At 36.5% G+C, this 19,933-nt stretch overlaps 1 protein-coding gene and 1 long non-coding RNA gene across 2 annotated transcripts in view; one reads left to right on the plus strand and one right to left on the minus strand.

The window, feature by feature from the left end:
• Positions 1-19,933, plus strand: part of LOC113255600 (bifunctional heparan sulfate N-deacetylase/N-sulfotransferase 3) — a 169,921-nt gene that overhangs the window by 35,001 nt on the left and 114,987 nt on the right. Inside the window, exon 3 of the mRNA XM_026499234.4 lies at positions 17,965-18,052. Coding sequence (XP_026355019.1) covers positions 17,965-18,052 — 88 coding nt within the window. The remainder of the gene's footprint in view (positions 1-17,964; positions 18,053-19,933) is intronic.
• Positions 1-19,933, minus strand: part of LOC113255604 (uncharacterized) — a 192,060-nt gene that overhangs the window by 31,823 nt on the left and 140,304 nt on the right. The gene's annotated exons all lie outside the window — the stretch shown is intronic.

Below are 19,933 nucleotides of genomic sequence, written 5' to 3' on the forward strand. Positions count from 1 at the left end.
TCTGGGGGAATAATGCTTGCTTCTGAACACTGGAATGAAGTTTGCTTAGATTTGCTACGGAATTAAGATTCTGTATTTTCTGAAAACTTTATTGGCAGGAGCAGACCATATCAAAAGTACTCTGAAATAATGCTTCCAGCTCACTCAGAAACTCATCACATCAAGAAAACTAAAAAAAAAAAAAAAAAAAAAAGCCTAGTAGTAGAGGAGTTCAAACAGCAGTCCCAGAACTTCCTGGAGACATTTAGAATTCAAACATAGTTTTTAAACCGATATGAAAAGAAAAAAAAGTACTGATAGAAATTGTTCTGGTGCTGTAATTGAAAGTAACATGGAGTCTCTGAAAATAATAAATTGATATTATAGCATACGGGAAGCCAACAGACCAACATAGTCTGTAGAGTAATGGTGCGTGAAAAAGTGTTGCAATCTTTTGTTGATAACGTTGTTGAGTCCAGGCTCCTTGCTCATGTTGATCACTCTTGGTTATTATTAACAATTTCATATATGCTCCACTCTTTGTTTTTTTATTTTTTTGTTTTTTGCTCTGACCCCTTTAAAATTTTTAGGGGGGAAAAAAACAACAGATATATAAGAATAGCTTCATGAGAAAACCAGAACACAAAGCCATGAAATGGAGACTTTCACTCTGTCAACCTGGTCAGTTTTCCCTAGGAATTCAATTACCATGTTGGCCTTTATCTGTTTCGCTGGGTATTTATTGAGAACACTGGCTGTTATGAACTACCACCTAGATACTTGGCCTTACTGTTACTTTGCATTTATCTGAAATCGGTTCAAGGATTTCAATAGAAATTTTTATTCCATTCCATACCTACCATTTGTAGGAAAGTGTCATTGTTTTACTTAAATGTCATAGGCACTTTATTTTCACAGAGACGTACTTCTCTCCTCCACTGTGTCGATTCCTAAAAGATTCTGTGACTTCCTCATACTTTCTCATACCCGTAACTCCTCTGTCCCTTTCACACAGGGTACTTAATATTCCAATTTATCATCTTGGAATCAAGTCTCATTCCTAGAACTTGTTTAAACTCTGGGCTGTTTTTAACTTACAAGTAGTTTTGGGGATTTCTCTTTGCATAGAGTTATGAAATAAGCACTAAGATTCAAATAATGTAGTAGGATCTTTTCAAAGTCTTCCTTTGATTCATTGACATGATCCTGAGATTCTCATGTGTGCATCTCCCTAGAAACCCTCATTTTAACTGTTTTTTTTTTTCAGTACCCCTAACATCTTAAAACTTAGTCATTCAGACACCACCCACCCGCCCTCTGACACCTTCTTCCTGATTGAAAGAGGCATTTATGTCTATGAGTCACCTCCTGCCAGCTTCACAGAATTACATAAAAGCAATCTGCCAACCAGCTTGGCCTAAGGACAGAAAATCACACTTAGTGTCAACGTGAAAGTCATTCTTACTTGTGGAGAATCACAATAGAGCACTTTTAAGACCTTAACTCTCAGGATATCAAGCCTTAATCTACGGTCTCTACTGTAAATGAGTGAATTTATAAATGCTACAGTTTCATCAGTCTGGCCTAAACCTCTTGGCCTAATAATACTAAATCCATTTTAAATGCTTTAAATACTTTTTTTTAATGTAAAAATGAAAGGTTAATTCATACCCATGAGAGATTACATATATATATTTAATACATACACATATATATGGATATACATATAAACACAAGATATATACAGAGACAGAGAGAGGGAGAATATAGATTAAGAAATAAATATAAAATGAGTAAGACACATTATCTTTCTACACTAATACAAAAATATTAGTGTGGGAAATATTTAAAAGGCATGGTTTGTGGCAGAAAGGTGTTTTTTTTATATACTAAAAAAAAAGAATTGAAAGACTTGTCTATATCAGATATCATCCTTGGAAAGTATATTAGTCAAGATATTTTTAGTTTTCTTGTTTCTAGACAAGACAGCTTAGACCATATGGAGATATGGGTTTAAATCCCCTATTCTGCCTCTTATTTACTGTGTGGATTTAAGCAAGTTACTTAACCTATCTAGGCTTTGGTTTCCTTAAATGTAAAGTAGCATTAATAGTTTAAGCCTTGCCTGTCTTGAGTTGTTGTAAGAATCAGATGAGATGATATGTGGAAGCTTTTTGTGAATTACAAGCAATAATACAAATGTTAAGTTATATAATTTTTGTCTCAAAATTAGAATTACAGGGGCGCCTGGGTGGCGCAGTCGTTAAGCGTCTGCCTTCGGCTCAGGGCGTGATCCCAGCATTCTGGCATCGAGCCCCATATCAGGCTCCTCCGCTAGGAGCCTGCTTCTTCCTCTCCCACTCCCCGTGCTTGTGTTCCCTCTCTCGCTGGCTGTCTCTCTATGTCAAATTAATAAATAAAATCTTTTAAAAAAAATTAGAATTACAGCTTTCTAGTATCCTCATCATTCTCTTGGTAGCACAAAATATAGTGCTCCATTAAAGCACTTGTACGTGCTTGGAGGGCCAGCTCACCATTTCTGTTAGAGCTTCTGCAGCTCTTGCCTTTCTTCAGGGATAACTTGGGACCCCTGAGTTGGCTGCTGTTGTGCAAGATCACTGGGAAGGCTGAGAAAGTCATAATTCTTTCTACCTGATAAAGAGAATCCTAGAAGGTCTTTGTATTCCATATTCCCTTCCTTTCTTACCACCAGTCTCCCATTCATACAGTCACAGATTCATGCAAGCATCACCTTGTCTTAATATCTCACTGGGAGGATTTCTCTCAGCCATGAATAATCCTAGTCGGTTCCAGTCTATCCTAGGATTTCAGTGCCATCTAATAGAATTGGAACTTTGGCTGCCAACCCAGGGCTTCTCCAGTGTTCATACTTGGCCTGTATCATTGAGGGGGTGGGGGGAAGGTGGTGATAGGGGATTGTGTCTCTGAAAGGCATAAGTTATTGTCTTTCTGAGAAAGATGACTTTTTAAGGATTCTTTTCCAGTTTGCATACCAGGCTTTCTCTCTATGTTACAAAGGACAACACACAAAATATATGTACTTAAGGCCAAATACAGACTTATAACACTTCTCCCAAGAGACAATTCCAAGTTCTGAACCTGGATTTTACTGCAGGGCAGGCTGGCCTTAGCAGTTCTCTACTAGGATAGGATTCCCCAAGTAGAATTTGTGGGATGTTGTTAGACACACTGGACTATGGGATGTTTTCAGGTACTGGGAAACTCACCAAACTAGGGATGGTAGAGAATTATAATGTTACATAATTTTTTTTTTCTTTCTTTGGTTTCAGTTCCCATCCTTGTTCAGAGTGAAACTGAAAATAAGCAGAACAGTTGGCAAAAACCTTAGTCACCACTTGGATTTTCTGTGAAAGTACCAGTCAAATAACAGAAATGATAGACATCTACGTTAAGCCCCAGTGGTATCCAGTTTAAAAAAGATTAAGAATCAAAATAATGGTAATGAGGGAATTGAGAATAATATTGTAAGCCATACTATATCAAAATAATCACTATTCAGAATCTGATGAAAGCTGATGTTTAAGGTTATTAGCAGTTACTAAAACCATGGTCACAATAGAATACGAGTTTTTCCCTGTGTTGATCTTAAGAGTAATTGAGAATAACAAGCAAGCTAACACAGCATACAAATAAATGTGAAACTCAAAAGTATCAAAAACGTGCATTGTTCTCCGCGAACTCAAAATTAGGAGAAGTCAGGGTTTGACTGGCTGCCCGTTGTGCCTCCTCACAGCGCCAGGCTGCCTGAAGAAAGAACACTTCAACTCTCAGTCTCCTCAGCGCCTTTACAGTGTCTCTTGGAATGTTAATTTTACACAATCCATCCTAACAAGCTTCTAAAACAAAGACATGGCAATTTGGTTTTGGTCAATTTTGTATAGCTTTATTAATCTCTGAAATGTTTGCATTCAAGTTAACTTTGCAAAACCCACTTTAAAAACCCACGGTGCATGTTTTCAAACACAGTAATAAATATCAAACTGGGTAGTAACTTCCTTGACACTTCAGTTGTATCTTCGTTGAGAAGTTTAGGTAGGAAGTCACAGCCTCCACGTCCAGGCTATGCGGGCTCTCTGCTAGCCAGTCGGCTCTGTTGTGACACTATTAGATGGCACATAAGACAAAGGGGGAGGATAGGGCTCTGTCCTCTGCTCAACTAAGGCAGTTATTTCCATAGGTTCAGGGAATAACAAGTGTAGCTCTTATTTGGAATGCATAATATTGGAAGGATTTGTGGGAAAAGAACATTTTTTCAAAGTTTTTAATCAGTCTTGCAGAAATAGGTCAAATAACTTGATGTGTAAGTCCTTTCTGCCTTAATAATGGGATATATGTGATATTTTTTAGTGATGGGCAGACTGTGATGTAGAACCTAGGGGACCCAGGCTGTTCTATCACTGGTTACACTTTAATTTTAGTTTTATGTGAAGTTATATTTGTAAAGAAAAGAACTTCCCATGAGGGAACTGAGTAGATGTTGCCCTAGCCTCCTGGAGTAGTAAGAGGACTCCCATCTAGGTCATTGATTTGCATCTGAACTGGGTCACTGAGACAAACAACTGTTTGATGACCTAAATAGAATAAAATAACCTCAATAAAGCTGGAAAAAAAATAAATAACAGCATCTTTTCCCAGTTTTTTGAGTCAACTTACCAATTATAATTCAAAATTTAAATCAAGCCTAGGATTTATTATTAGAAGAGATACTGGGAATGGCCTGAAGTCACAATGTTAGCAAACGTGATCTTCAATACGTTTCTAATCTGTGCTTTGCCTGTGTACATGTGAAACCCACATGCCAATTACACATCAGCATCTGGTGACTATTTTCACCTTCTTTCCAAACAGGAGGCGTATGACAGAGTATTTTATAACAAGTGATATATTTAAAAATAAAAAGGGTTTCATGTAACTAGGAACTCATTATTGATCCTCAGCAATGAAGAGTAAGACTTAAACTTTGAGAACAAGGTAGAAGCAGTGATAACTAGGGGAAAAAGTCTAGCCAAAAAAAGAAGGGACATGTCAAACTAAGTCCATCATGGACATCAAGGCTACCCCTGTTGTAGCTCAAAGAACACACCTAAAAAGAAAAAGCACACAGGGCTAGAGCAGCAATGGAAAGAGACCACCTGCCACAAACACAAATTCATAAAACAACCGTATACCCGGCCCATGGAGCAGCTATGACAAAGGACCATCTGATCCTCATGGCATTGTCTCACAGTACCCCTTACTTCACCATTAGGAATAAGAAGCCACCTACACTACCTTCTCCTTCACCTGTACAGCTAACACAGCCCTGCTGAGAGAACTTGGTAGGGTACTGAGCCATCCTGTATTTGACTCCACATTTCACAAAGAGGTGAATGTCAGATATTTTAAACAGTGAGCAAAAGTTTGAAAGCAAATCTAATTTAAAGTGTAGTTCTGCTTTGAGAAATCAGTTTTTGAGGCATTTATAAACCACTGAAAGGCACATTCTAAAATAAAATGGACGGCGCCATCTTATTAAAGCCCATGGGGATAAATATGAAGTCAGCAGTCATGGGCTTTTTAGCTCTACATTAATTGGCTGTGGGTTCTTTGGCCTTTAATTAATTAAAATAGACAAACGAACTTTCTATTTGCAAGAGAAGCTTGAAATCATGCAAACTGAGAGAGCAATACAAACAAGCTGCTATTTATTTCATTAACAAATATTATAAAACCTGATGTTAAAATCTGCAAGCACTATTTCTGATTTTGATCTAATTATTTATTTAAATCCTATAACTTTTCATAACTTTTTTCACTCAAAAGGAAAAAAAATTCAGGAAAGGAAGGAAATACTTCCCTTTAGGTAAATTAGTCAGACATAAGTAATTTTCAAATATCTATGACCTAGTCCCAGTATTAAAAGAGGCTTCTTTAGTAGAGAATAATTCCCAGCCAAAATTCTAGAGGTTTTATGAGATACAAGAGTTTTACAAGAAGGTCTGATTGGATCAGCTAAGGAAGAGATGAAATTAAAATAATATACATGAGCAGAATTACATTTTACAAATTTAACACAAATAATTTTTTCTTGGTTGCTTTGGTTTGCTTTTATAATTTAACTGGTGAACAATTAAAAATATTCTGTTAAAACCAAGGTAAATTATTGAAAAATCTCCTAGGATTTTTCAGTTAAGCATAGACTCCAAAGAAATCTTTTTCTTTATAGGAACCATATCAATGAATAGAGCAAAGTCTCAGGAATTTAAGGGATAGGCAGTTATATGTTTATCCTCCTGTTCAAAGACAGATGCTTCAGTGCAACAATGTGAGAAATACCAGGTTTGGCAATCTCTAAAATATCTCCCACCTCTAACATTCTGTGATTCTACCCTGTGATTATCACAATTTATTATGCATTCTTAGTTCCATCCCAAGCAGAGGACTCTCCAGTCGGTTTCTGGTTGCCAAATACTTCTTTCATTCCTTGAGGGAATAGAGGGCCATCTCCATGAAAGAACTCCTGGGATCTTTCCCCTTTTCCAGTTGTAGTAATATGCTTCCCCCACCATGTCCACTGCGCTACAGCCAAAACAGAACTAATATCAGTGCCCAATACGTTAATTGTTCATTTTTTATATTTGTTTTACAGTTGACTCCATTTTATATTCCTATCATTTTTTCCCTTTTTAAACCACTCATGTCCACTGTTCATCACTTTTAATGTTATACATACTTTTTAGAATTAGGATACGGTATTAAAATTTCATTGTGATTATCATGTTCAAGGCACTAAGCTTTACATAAACAATATCATCTAGAACTTATAACCCTATGAGTTAGGCACTGTCACCCATTTTTTCAGAATAAGGGAATTGAGGCTCAGGAAAGGCATTTGCCAAGGCGAAAAATTTCTCAGTGTCTTGGAGCTGGTACTCAAGCCCTGGAACCTTCCCTCCAGAAACCATATTATTATCTTTCTTAATAGCCTACCAATTAGAATGTTGTCAGAAAGTCATAGTAAATTATTCAGGTAGCTTGACTTGGCTTGAAGTCTTTGTCAGATGTTAGGCCATTTCTATTTCTGGTCTCTTCAAGTTGGCTGGCCTTTTCTCTCTTTCCATGTTTAGAGTCACCATCCTTTTTGCTTTTACTGCTGTTCCAGAGAAGCTGGATTGGTCTAAAGAACTCATTTTTCTCAATTTTAGTTACTTTTTTAGTTCCAGGACTGTACTTCAGCTTTAGGCTCAACTACCTGAAATTCCAATTCAGAAGCATAGATTTGTTTGTTTAGTCATTCAGCAAATTTTATGAGTGCCAGGCACTGGGCAGTCTTCAGTGAATGGGGCAGTCAAAGTCCCTGCTCTCAAATTTCTTATGTTCAGTGGGAGTAGACAAAAATAAACAAGTATATAGGGGGCACCTGGGTGGCTCAATCAGCTAAGCATCTGCTTTAGACTCAGGTCATGTTCCTGAAATACTGGGATTGAGCCCTGCATCAGACTCCCTGCTCAGTGGGGAGCCTGCTTCTCCCTCTCCCCCTCCCCCTGCTCATGCTCTCTCTCACTCATTCTAAAATGAATAAATAAAATCTTTTAAGAATAAATAAAATAAACAAGTATACGATATAACATATTAGGTACTGACAGATGCTATGGAGAAAGTAACGTATGGCAAAGAAGATGGGAAAGTCTGGGCCTCAGGAAGTGGAAGTGTGTTGTTGCCAATTTTATAAGAATGGTCTGGAAAAGCCTCTCTGATAAGGTAATATTTGAGCAGAGACATAAAAGAAATGCAAATTTTTAAAAAATGTAATGATCTGGAAAAGAGAGGCATAACACCAAAAGCAAGGGCCCAGAAGCAAGAACAATTCTGGAGTGTTTCCCTAACAATAAGAAGGTCTTTGGGCTGGACCTGAGTGAGAAGAATGAGTCGATGCCTAAAATTGTTTGACTCATTGCTAAGTCATTCGATGCTGGCATTTGACTATAAACCATCTTCCAGAAAACTTATTTTAGACTATATTAATATTTTCATATATTGTTTACCACTTTAGAGAACAAAAACTTTTCTCAGAGATCTCATTTTCTTCTTGAAACATCTTATCACTGAGTGATGGGTCTGATTTGATTATCCTAGCAACTAACAAAGGGTCTGACACATAGTAGGTACTCAATCAATGTCTACTCAATTGATGAGTTGATTAATTAACTCAACAGCACAACTTTTACTTTTTCAGCTTTATCATATTCATTTTTACTGAACATCAGTGATTGGATTATAGAGGTACACTCGGCCATTTGCCACCACCCTAATATGTGTATATATTTAGTTTTTGTGTTGATTTACACTTTTTCTGCCTAATTCTTCCATTAAGTTCTTTAGCATCTTTTCTTGTGATCAGTTTCTGTAGACTAACTTATCTAATCTGCTATATTTTTGGAAACCAGATCACAAAGCTTGTAGACCTATATATAAAATAAAGTGATTCCAAATGAGAACATGAAACCCTTTCTTAAAGAATAAGTTCAGTAACTTTAATACTTGCTTCTGGGGAGCTGTTCTGATTTCATAGGCATTTTTCTTATTTCTGCATTTACAGTTAGGTTCCAGCAGACTAAATTTGCTAGGCCAAGTATACACCTGTGTCTTTACTCCAGCTTTCATTAAAAAAAAAAAAAAAAAAAGTCATAAAGCATTTCAGTCCATTCCAAAAAGGATCCATAATCTGATCTAAAGCCACACTAGGAGGTTCTTCATTGGACCAAACTTGACCTTATTACATGAAGCACTCAGAGGTCTGTCTGAGCCCCATTTATCCCTCACTGAAGCAAGAGCTACTAATCAATGACTAGGTCAACCAACAAATCAAAGAAGAAATCAAAAAGTACATGGAAACAAATGAAAATGAAAACACAGCAGTCCGAAGCCTTTGGGGTGCAGCAAAAGTAGTCATAAGAGAGAAATACATAGCAATACAGGCCGACATCAAGAAACAAGAAAAATCTCAAATAAACAACCAACCTAACCATACACCTAAAGGAGATAGAAAAAGAACAACAAACAAAGCCTAAAGCCAGCAGGAGGAAGGAAATAAAGATTAGAGCAGAAATAAATGACATAGAAATTTTTAGAAAAACAACAGAACAGATCAATGAAACCAGGAGCTGATTTTTTGAAAAAATTAATAAAATTGGTAAACCTCTGCCCAGACTTCTCAAGAAGAACAGAGAAAGGACCCAAATAAGTAAAACCATAAATGAGAGAAGAAAAATTACAACCAATACCACCGATACAAATAACTACAGGCCAATATCCCTGATGAATATAGATGCGAAGAATTGATACAACCCGATACCCAAAAAACAAATAATCCAATTAAAAATAGGCAGAAGATATGAAGAGACGTTTCTCCAAAAAAGACATCCATATGGTCAACAGACATATGAAAAAATGCTCAACATCAGTCATCATCAGGGAAATGCAAATCAGAACTACAATGATACCACCTCACACTTGTCAGAATGGCTAAAATCAAAAACAAAAACAAAAAAATGTTGGCGAGGATGTGGAGAAAGAGGAAACTTCTTGTACTGTTATTGGGAATGCAAACTGGTGGAGCCACTGTGGAAAACAGTATGGAGGTTCCTCAAAAAGTTAAAAGTTAAACTACGCTACGACCCAGCACTTGCACTACTGGGTATTTACCCCAAAAGCACAAAAACACTAGTTCAAAGGGATATATGGACTCTGCTATGTTTATAGCAGCAATATTTACAATAGCCAAATTATGAAAGCAGCCCACGTCCATCAACTGATGACTGGATAAAGATGTGGTACATGTAGACACACACACACACACACACACACACACACACACACACACACAGGAATATTAGTCAGCCATAAAAAATGAAATCTTGCCATTTGTAATGAGATGGGTGGAGCTACAGAGTACGATGCTAAGTGAAATAAGTCGGTCAGAGAAAGACAAATACCATATGATTTCACTCGTGTGTGGCATTTAAGAAACAAAACAGATGAACAAAGGAAAAAGAAAGAGAGAGAGGCAAACCAAGAAACAGACTCAACCTTAGAGAACAAACTGATGGTTACTGGAGGGGAGGTTGGTAGGGAGATGAATTAAATAGGTGATGGGGATTAAGAAGTGTACTTGTCGTAAACAGCACTGGGTGATGTGTGGAAGTATTATCACTATATTGTACACCTGCAACTAATATTATATATTAACTATACTGGAATTAAAATTTAAAAATGTAATTAAAAAAAAAGAAAAACAGTATGCTACTTAAGGAGTTTCCAACATACCTCTGCAGCCATTAGAGGAAATCTAATTTATTCTGAAATAATAATATCTGGGTTGTGCCCCAGTCCCCTTATATGGAATCCTACACCTCTGCTCCCTTCTCTGCTTTGCTTCTAAAAGCAAGTATCTTAAATTATTAAGGTGTTAAAATTATGTTTATTACAACACATAAAAACTTTTTTCTGTGTAATTGGATGAGTAAGATATAACTTATAGTTTTCTAAAGATACTATATTTTAAGAAACTGTGAATTATGTTTCGTTTTTTAAAAAGTACATTAGTATTTTGACTATTTAAGTATATCAACCATAAGCTAAACAGAGTATGCGTAACAATTTCAAGTGAATACTTACAATAGCACTTACTTAATTGCTCTCTGTTTTCTCACTCACATGTCATTATTTGCCAATTTCATGTCAACAAATGTTCTAGCAAGGGATGGCTAGAGGGTGGCTCAGTCAATTAAGCACCTGCCTTCGGCTCGGGTCATGATCCCAGAGTCTTGGGATAGAGCCCCACATTGGGCTCCCTGCTCAGCAGCAGAACCTGCCTCTCCCTCTGCCCTGCTCCCTGTTTGTGTGCTCTTTCTCTCTCTCTCTGTCAAATAAAATAAACAAAATCTCAAAAAAAAAAAAAGTTCTAGCAAAACCATCTCTCATCTGTATAATTAATTTAGAGGTTATGTATAATGTATGCTCTGGACCAGTTTAAATATGTAACAAATAATTTAAGATTACTATGTAACTATTTTCTCCTTGCTTTCATGCAAACCAATTACTACATAACTATTTCTCCTTGCTTTCACACAAACCTTTGTCCTTACTCTATTACCACAATACAAACAATAAAATATGTGAACATTGAGTTGGAGAATGAAGAATTCACCAAGGTCATTTAGAAAGGAATACAAAGCCCTATAAAATTACTATGAGACAGCTGCTTGTACCATCGTCTTCTTTTCCTTAAAATCCTCAGTGCTGATTAGACAACTCTGAAAAGTACTGTAAAGTCCCAATTTGAAAATACCATTTGAAATTTTAGGCATATGCCTGATTTCACTCCAGATGCACCACAGTGAGAAACAGAAGATAGAATTTTGTGATAGGACTATAAGGAGTTCTAAGGTTCAGAGAAAGGGACAAATGATTCCATTCAGAGCTAAAACTTCACTTCTATGTGCTAGGAAAGGTTTTAGGGCCATATATCCATTTTCTCATTTGATCTTTATACCAAATCCACAAGCAGTATATTGTTATCATTATTTCCCAGAGGAGGAAACTGATTTGGAGAGGATCAATAACTTGGCCAGGCTTAGGCAGTAGTCAAATGGCAGAGTCAGTCTCCTAAGTCACTCTGATTCCCAATCTGCTGTCCATCCATCATGCCATGTTAGTGAGGCCACGCTCAAGGTCTGAGCATTCAGCATATGGTGACTGTGACTTAAGGTCATGTCAACAATAAGCAAGGTAATCTGTAAAACACCTCACTATAATTAGCAAAATTCCTAGGTGAAAGTTCCCGATCCATTTCCTCAAATGTAATAGGGCCCGTGGAAATCATGTAAAACACACTCCAACCTTTGGTATTTATATTTTAAGTTAGCAGAATGAACATAGTTTCCTCCTTTATGTGTGTAGACTTTAAGTTTAGACAACTAAAAACAGAGTGATTGTTTTACCATTAGGAATGTTATTGTCAGGTAGTACAGCTCTGGGTCTGTAGGTTTCTTGTCAAAAGAGTTTAAATACTGTTACAAAAAGTGGCCAAATCTGATCTATTCCGTGGGCCTACCCAATTGCCTGCATTTCCTTCTTATTTCCCACCCCAGTGTCATTGCATAGGCAGGTCAAATAGTATAGCTGGCCCCGGCCTTATTGTTCATTGTTTTCCTCTAAAGCTGTCTTCCCTCGAATTGTGCAAGATGTCTGCACTCTAATATTATGCCCAATTAACTGTTTTCAGCAAGTGTTCGTGTCTTCCTGGTCTGGAAACAGGTCTTATAAAGAGAGCCTTCCTAGTTCTGCACCTGTGAGAAGGAGACCGCGGTGCCAGCTGTGGCGCTTCCAGCCCTGCTGCAGCCTGCAGTCCCGCTCCACTCCACACCGGGCACACGCAGGGACTGCTCTTTACTATGGACGCCAGGGGGTAAACATTCCTGGTTGGGCTGGCCATTCACTGACCAACCTAGTCTTCCCGTCCCCCTCATACCTTTGGGTTTGGGAAACTAGGAGTGACAACCAATTAGTGAAAGTGATACGAGAAGCCACCTCTTACTCCCTTCTAGTGGATTTGGTCACCAGTGGCTCTGTACGCCAGTGGTATCAGTGTTCAGTGGTAGTATTCTTGTTGCTTCTGTGGACAACAGAAGCAGTGAGCTTTGAAATTTAAAATCCTTGCTTGAATCACTTCCTTGCACTTAACTAGCTTTGTGACCAGGGGGACTGGGCATCACTTAAACTACGTAAATCATGTCTCCTTTAACGTTAAATGCCTGTGATGCCAGAGTGTGCACGTTTGTGTGGAGACAGATAGAAGATCCTGCAATTAGCTGCCCAGTTGTTTTCATTTACCTTAGGAGATACAGACACATTATGTATATTTATAACTAGTATTCAGCTGATTAAGAAAATATTGATTCTAAAAATTCTGTGCTGAAACGCTATTTTTGCCTGCTGCTGAAAAACCACACCCAGCACTAAAATTTCTTCCCCAGCTTTAATTTGGCTCACAGACTCCTTTAGTTACCTTATACAAGATAAAACAGGTCAAAATATCATCTGGGAAACACAGATAAGAATCACAAAATTAGTAAACGTTCCCTCAAAGAATGTCACACATGTAATGAATACTAACATGAATCTCCATATAAAACTTTTTTGCAGTTATTTTTAAATTTTGTCTTCAGTTTACTTTAATTGATATATTCATTCTGCTAAAGTTGGAGAAAGTCCAAAGATATATAAAAGCTCCCATTTTGCTCAGTTCTCAGAGCTCAGTTTCTTTAAATTAGATCTTCTAGGCCTTCAACTGGATCTTTTAATGCCTGCAAGTGTTTTCAGCTTTGCAGAATAAACCCTCAAAAAACTAAGTTAGTGGGATAGCATACAGATTCAAGATTTGAAAAAATCATTTTGGAAATAGTCAAATTTTCATGTTAAACTATATTCATAGTTCAATTCTCTTATAATTTTAACTGGCTGTTATGTTCTCTTTTAATACTTTCATAGCATTTTCAAATTTGCTGAAAAAATTGTTTTGTTTGCCAAAGAAAAAGCAAAATTATTCTTATCCTCTTATCTCCTGCAGAAATGGCTACTTCGTTGCTATGTAAATATGTATTGATACAGAGCAGTATTTATATTACACAAAAAATTTTAACAGTCTAAATGTACAACAGTAAGATGAAATGGTTAAATAAATTATAGGGCACCAATTTGATGCAGTATTCTGCACCCATTAACAAATTTGGTTTTGGAAGGTTAACATGACAAGAGGAAGCTCATAATATACTATTAAATGACAAAGGCGGGGTGCCTGGGTGGCTCAGTCAGTTAAGCGGCTGCCTTCAGCTCAGGTCATGATCTCAGGGTCCTGGGATCGAGCCCTGTGTTGTGCTGCCTGCTTGGGAGGGAGGCTGCTTCTCCCTTTCCCTCTGCCACTGCCCCTGCTTGTCTCTCTCTCTCTCTTTCTCAAATAAATAAATAAAATATTTAAGAGATAAGATAGACAAATAAATGACAGAGGCAAAATTTGAAACTGTATTTTTAGTAATAACTGGTATAGTCCTAATTTTTGCTTTCTGGCTCTCATTTCACTTACCCATACATCTATATGTCTGCATATATTTAGGTAGTTATTGGTAAAAATGGGAAAGAATTCCATCATAATATTAACTTATACTGAGAGGGGGATCTATGAGTGGTTTTGAGTTTTTTAATTAGAAAAAGTAATGTGTTATTTTAAAAATAATTACTGACGCATGGAATTATAAGTTACCTTGTTATGTATCTTAAAAGTTTTGGAATAGTTAAAAATAAAAGTATGATTTTTCAATAACCAGACCATTCCCGACAGGAGAAAGCTATGTTCTTAGGGTTCCTGGGCTGGAGGAGACCACTAAGGGGCACGTCTGCATGGCTGTGGTTCTTCACCTTCTCCATGACCAGAGTACTCTGCCCATCGTAGAACCTTTGCTTGTCCAAGACACATGCGGTTTTCTGAATTTGGTATTAGAACATTGATTCGGCGTATTGTGATTAGATTTTTAGATATTATCACACCACTTTTGACATGTTGCTCATAAAGAATAAAGCAAAGTATCATTTATATCATTTTTGTAATATTTTATTCACAGTAATAGACTACCTGAGTTTTAAATAGACTAATGTTGAATAAAATCATTCTAGCAATGAAGAGTTTAATGAAAAGGATATAATCTAAGAATACTGCTGGGTGCTCTAGCTCCTAGCACAAAAGCATATTTTGAAAAGATGGAAGTAATGGATGACTATATAACATTGTTCTCATAGATACCCCCAAAATCTGGTTCATAAAAAATACATAAAAGATAAGAAATATTAATGTTTTTCTTAAGTATATAAAATATCATCTGGAAATAAATTTCCCTCTTCACCATATATAGGCATAATGTTAGTAGCTACCATCTGTTCCAGTATATCTTTTATGTGTTTTAGTGTTTGTTTCTAGAATGTCAAATAAATGTGTAAGACGCCAACTCAAACCTGCATAATCACGGCTAGTTCAATAATTTCAATCCATGTATTCTAGCTGATTTAGCGGTTAGTTCACAGGTACATTATTTAGCTTCTAAGGCCTAAGAACAGGATAGGCTTCTTTGTTTTTTTCTTATCAAGTACTGTAAGTTTTAAAAGGCAATAAAGAGTCACAAACCAAAGTTCAAGTTTAGTTGGGGATTTTATTTTCAAAGAGACAAAAAGAAAAACTTCCAACTTTAAAGCATTGAACACATACATTATTTTAAAATGGATTTCAAATCCATATTTTAACCATTGAATAAAGTGAGTAGAATGAATAAATTAAGTAAGTACAATGGATACACAAGAAGGTAAGATCGAAAGGGAAGGAAGAGCCAGCTAGAATGTTCAACTGGGGAGAAGTGAAAAAGGAGAAGGAGGTAGAAAGGCTGGAGGAGACTGAAGGTAAATAAAATGAGAAAAACAACAAGTAAATGAGACAGATAGATGATATAAAATGAGAAAAACAACAAGTAAATGAGACAGATAGATGATATAACTTGTCAGTAATATATAATATATAATATATACATATATACATATATACAGGGGCGCCTCAGTGGCTTAGTCGTTAAACGTCCGACTCTTGGTCGTGAGATCAGCGCCGCCTCTGGCTCCGCACTCAGTGGGGAGTCTGTTTGAGATTCTCTCCCTCTGCTCCTCCCCTCCAGTGTGCAAGCACATACTCCACACTCTCTCTCCACCCCCCACCCGCTCATGTCTCTCTCTCTCAAATAAATAAATCTTTAAAAATATATATATACATATGTATATATTATGATTGCTGATAATTATATCAACACCTAACATTTTATGCCACGTTTTAAAAATGCTTATTAAGCTCTCCTGCATAACTTACCCCTTTAGAATCCTCATCACAACTCTAGGAGTTAGATAATTGTCTCCACTCTAACAAAGGAAGGGAAAGGTTCAGAGAATATGAATTGTCTTAACATCACTGACAATAACAACCACCATATTGATAGTAGTGACAGTAGCAGCAGCAATAAGAGAGGAGCAGCAACTAATAACTGTTAAGCACCTAATATGTGCCAGTCACTGTGCCAAGAGCATAAAAGTATGTCACCCTCACAACAGTGCTCTGAGATAATCACTATTATCCCTACTTTACATGTGATGCTTCTGAGGTTTGAAAATTTTAATAACAGGCCCAATACTGAACAGGGGCAGATCCAAACTCCAGCTGAGGCAGTCTGACTCCCAAGTCTTAAATGCCTTCGCTCTAAGTCCCAGAGCCGGCACTTCAATCCATACCTTCCTATTCCATACCTTATGTTCCTTCCATAAGGACAGAAAGAGAAAGGCTCACACCTTCCATCCAGGCGGAACTACTTCCCACCCCTTCACACAACAGGATTCTGGGTCTCACTACTTAGTCACTGCTGAGCTGACCAAATTCTCCTTCCCCTGTCCAACCCATGCCCAGGCCTTGTGATGACAGAATCTAATGACAATTGCCATGCAATGAGATTGCCATCATTAACCCTTTTGCATCGATACTTAGGCATGGAAATCCACAAACAGACCCGTCTTCCATCTTTGAGTGCCCTCAGGACCCACATATTTCCCAGTTCAGTTTTGCAATCAAAGGAAGTTGTTCATGTAAACAGAGTAGTGATAGAAAAAGACTTAGATATTACATTGCAAAAACTTGTCATAGATCAGATGAATTTAAATTTGAGATTCAGAAGTCCTCTTCTTCTGCTTTTATACAATAAGGAGAATCACTTATATGCACAGATAAGGCATACAATCATGGGATAATCTCTGAATAAAAGGTATATCTATTTATCTCCAAAAAATGATTGAGACCTTGAGCATGATGGGGCAAGGCTTCCAGGTGTCAGCTATGCGACTAAAAAAAGATTTTACTGTGGACCCAGCGATGGAAAGGGAGAAAATGAGTACCTAATATGGAATCAAGCAATCTATATTCTTAATCTACGATTTACCACTAATTTTATCTGTGAAATGGGCATGTCGTCTCTCCTGTTTCCCTGTGTGTAGAAGAAGTGTTAACTAAGATCCTTTACAAATCTAACATTTAGTGTTACTTGCTGCCTAGTTGAAGTGGGTACTCACCTACCATAGTCTGTGTAGGGAGGATGGCAGGAAGAGAAGGAATTTAAGAACAGGAATTTAAATAAGAATGAGAAAGAAAAGGAGAAGGAAGAAAAGAAGTCCATTAAAAATTCATAGCATGGTAAATACTTTATAAGATGTAACATTTAAAACTCTGTTTTAAAAGAGTTTTACTGTGAGAAGTAGGGGTGTTTGTTTGTTTTTTTAATGAAAGGCCGAATTAGAGAGTTACTTTATCGTGATTATCCCCTTTTGAAGAACAATCACTATCGTGTGGGAATCTAAGACTCAAAGATGGAGAAAAGTCTTGGATTTTGAAAACCAAGGACATATCTGAGAAATAACAATGATTCTTTCAACATACATTCTTGCATAATTTCACTTAAAGAGTGTCCTTCTTTTGACAATTGGTGATCTATGTCCCTGAGAAGTGATAGGAGATATATTTTATGTACTAGATAATAATTCCTTTAGTAATGCAGGATAAACTTTTCATGTAACTTCCTTTTTCTGGCTGACACTTTTTGCTGATTTATTGAAAGCTAAGGGATAAATATATGTATATGTTTACATAATCTTGAAAGCATCTCTCTAGTTGTAAAGTGGTAAAGACACTACTTTCCATCATTTAATTCTCTCATGCATAAAAGACTAGTTTTACCCCTTGAATGCAAAAGGAAGATATCTTTTAAAACTTCTCAATGCCATTCTCTAACCTGATAACGTGTTTTGTTTTGTTTTTTTTTTAACTGTGTATTTCAGGCCCTGCTTGACACTCAGAATCTTTTGCGTGCACAAATCACAAATTTTACGTTCAACCTGGGATTTTCAGGAAAATTTTACCATACAGGTAAGAAAAAGGAGGTTAATTATTCTCATAAGGCCTCTCTGACTATTCTATTTAAAAATTGTGACCTCTTCTCTTCATACCTTCCCACACTCCATGTCTCTTTCCATTTTTATTTTCTTCATATTATTCAATTCCATTTATTATATCATTTTTTAACCTTTACAAAATGTTGATGGTTTGAAAGTTTATTCACCATGTTATAATGGCCTAACGGCCTTTCTTTTCTACTGAATTATAATTTATATAGATAAAAGTACATAAGTCATAAGTGTAGTGCCTAGTGAATTTTCACAAACCAGCATGCAGATCAAGAGAGAGAATGGTACCAAATCCCCCCCCCCCGAAACCGACATTGTGCTTCCTCACAAGCCACTAGCCTCCCTCAAAGAAATCCACTATCCTGACTTCTAATATTACAAACTAGTTTGCGTGGCTTTGAGATGTGTGTAAAAAGAATCGTACAGTATGGACTCTTCTCTAGCCCTTGTTTTGTTCAACATTATTCTGGTTTTACAGATATTATTGTGTATAGTTGTAATGCTTTCATTTTCATTACTGTATAGCATTCCATTATTTGAATATACAAAAATTTCTTCATTCCTTTCCAATGTAGATGGTTGGGTTTTTTCTCATTTTAAGCTTTTTTTGATTAATCACATTAACATTCTTGTACCTGTCCTTCAGAGGACATAACTATTCATTTCTGTTGGTTGTCAACTAGAGGTAGAATTTTTAATTATAGAACACACTTATGGCCAACTTTAGTGAGAATATGCCAATTTTTCAAAAAACGGTTGAATCAATTTACATGCCCAACAGTATATGAGTTTTCCTGTTATTCCACATTCTCACTAACATTTGATATGATTTGTCTTTTTATTTTATTTTATTTTATTTTTTTAAAGATTTTATTTATTTATTCAACAGAGATAGAGACAGCCAGAGAGAGAGGGAACACAAGCAGGGGGAGTGGGAGAGGAAGAAGCAGGCTCCTAGCGGAGGAGCCTGATGTGGGGCTCGATCCCATAACTCCGGGATCACTCCCTAAGCCGAAGGCAGATGCTTAACTGCTGTGCCACCCAGGCGCCCCTGATTTGTCTTTTTAATTTTAGCCTTTCTGGTGAGCATGTAGAGATATGTTATGGTTTTAATGTACATTTCTCTTATGAGCAGTGAGGTTGAACTTATTTCATATATTTATTGGCTATTTGGGTATCTTCTTTCGTGAACTGAGATTTTTTTTCTATAGCGTTGTATACTTTTACTTATTGATTTTTAGAAATTCTTTATATATTCTTTTTTTCCCCTCTATATATTCTTAATGAGCCTTTTGTCAGTTATATGTGTTGCAAATACTTTCTCCTGTTGTGTGGGTTCTTTTCATACTCCTAATGGTGTTTTTTGATGACCAAAAATACTTCATGTAGTCCAGTTCAACTTTTTGTTCTTTCAGTGGTCAACTTTTTGTGTCTTTTTTAAAGACATCTTTGCATACTATAAGATCATAAAAATATGTTCCTACATTCTTAAAACTTAAAAATCTGAAATCCATCTGGAATTGATTTTTGTGTATGTGTGAGATACAGATCAAGGTATCTTCTTTATTCCATAAATATATCTAATTGACACCAACTACTGAAATGACCTTCCTTTTCCCACTGCACCATAGTGTCATCATTGTCATATACAACCATATAAGTGGACTCTAGCCTCTCCTGTTCATTGGATCTATTTGTCTACATCACACTACCTTATTTACTGTAACTTTATAATTAATATTTATATCTGCTAGTGTAAGTTCTCCAGTTTTGTTCATCTTCTTCAAGATCACCTTGGAAATTCTTGGCCTTTTGCATTTTCATATAAATTTTGCGATCAGCT

This window comes from Ursus arctos, unplaced genomic scaffold, assembly GCF_023065955.2.
Source record: "Ursus arctos isolate Adak ecotype North America unplaced genomic scaffold, UrsArc2.0 scaffold_11, whole genome shotgun sequence".
NCBI lineage: Eukaryota > Metazoa > Chordata > Mammalia > Carnivora > Ursidae > Ursus > Ursus arctos.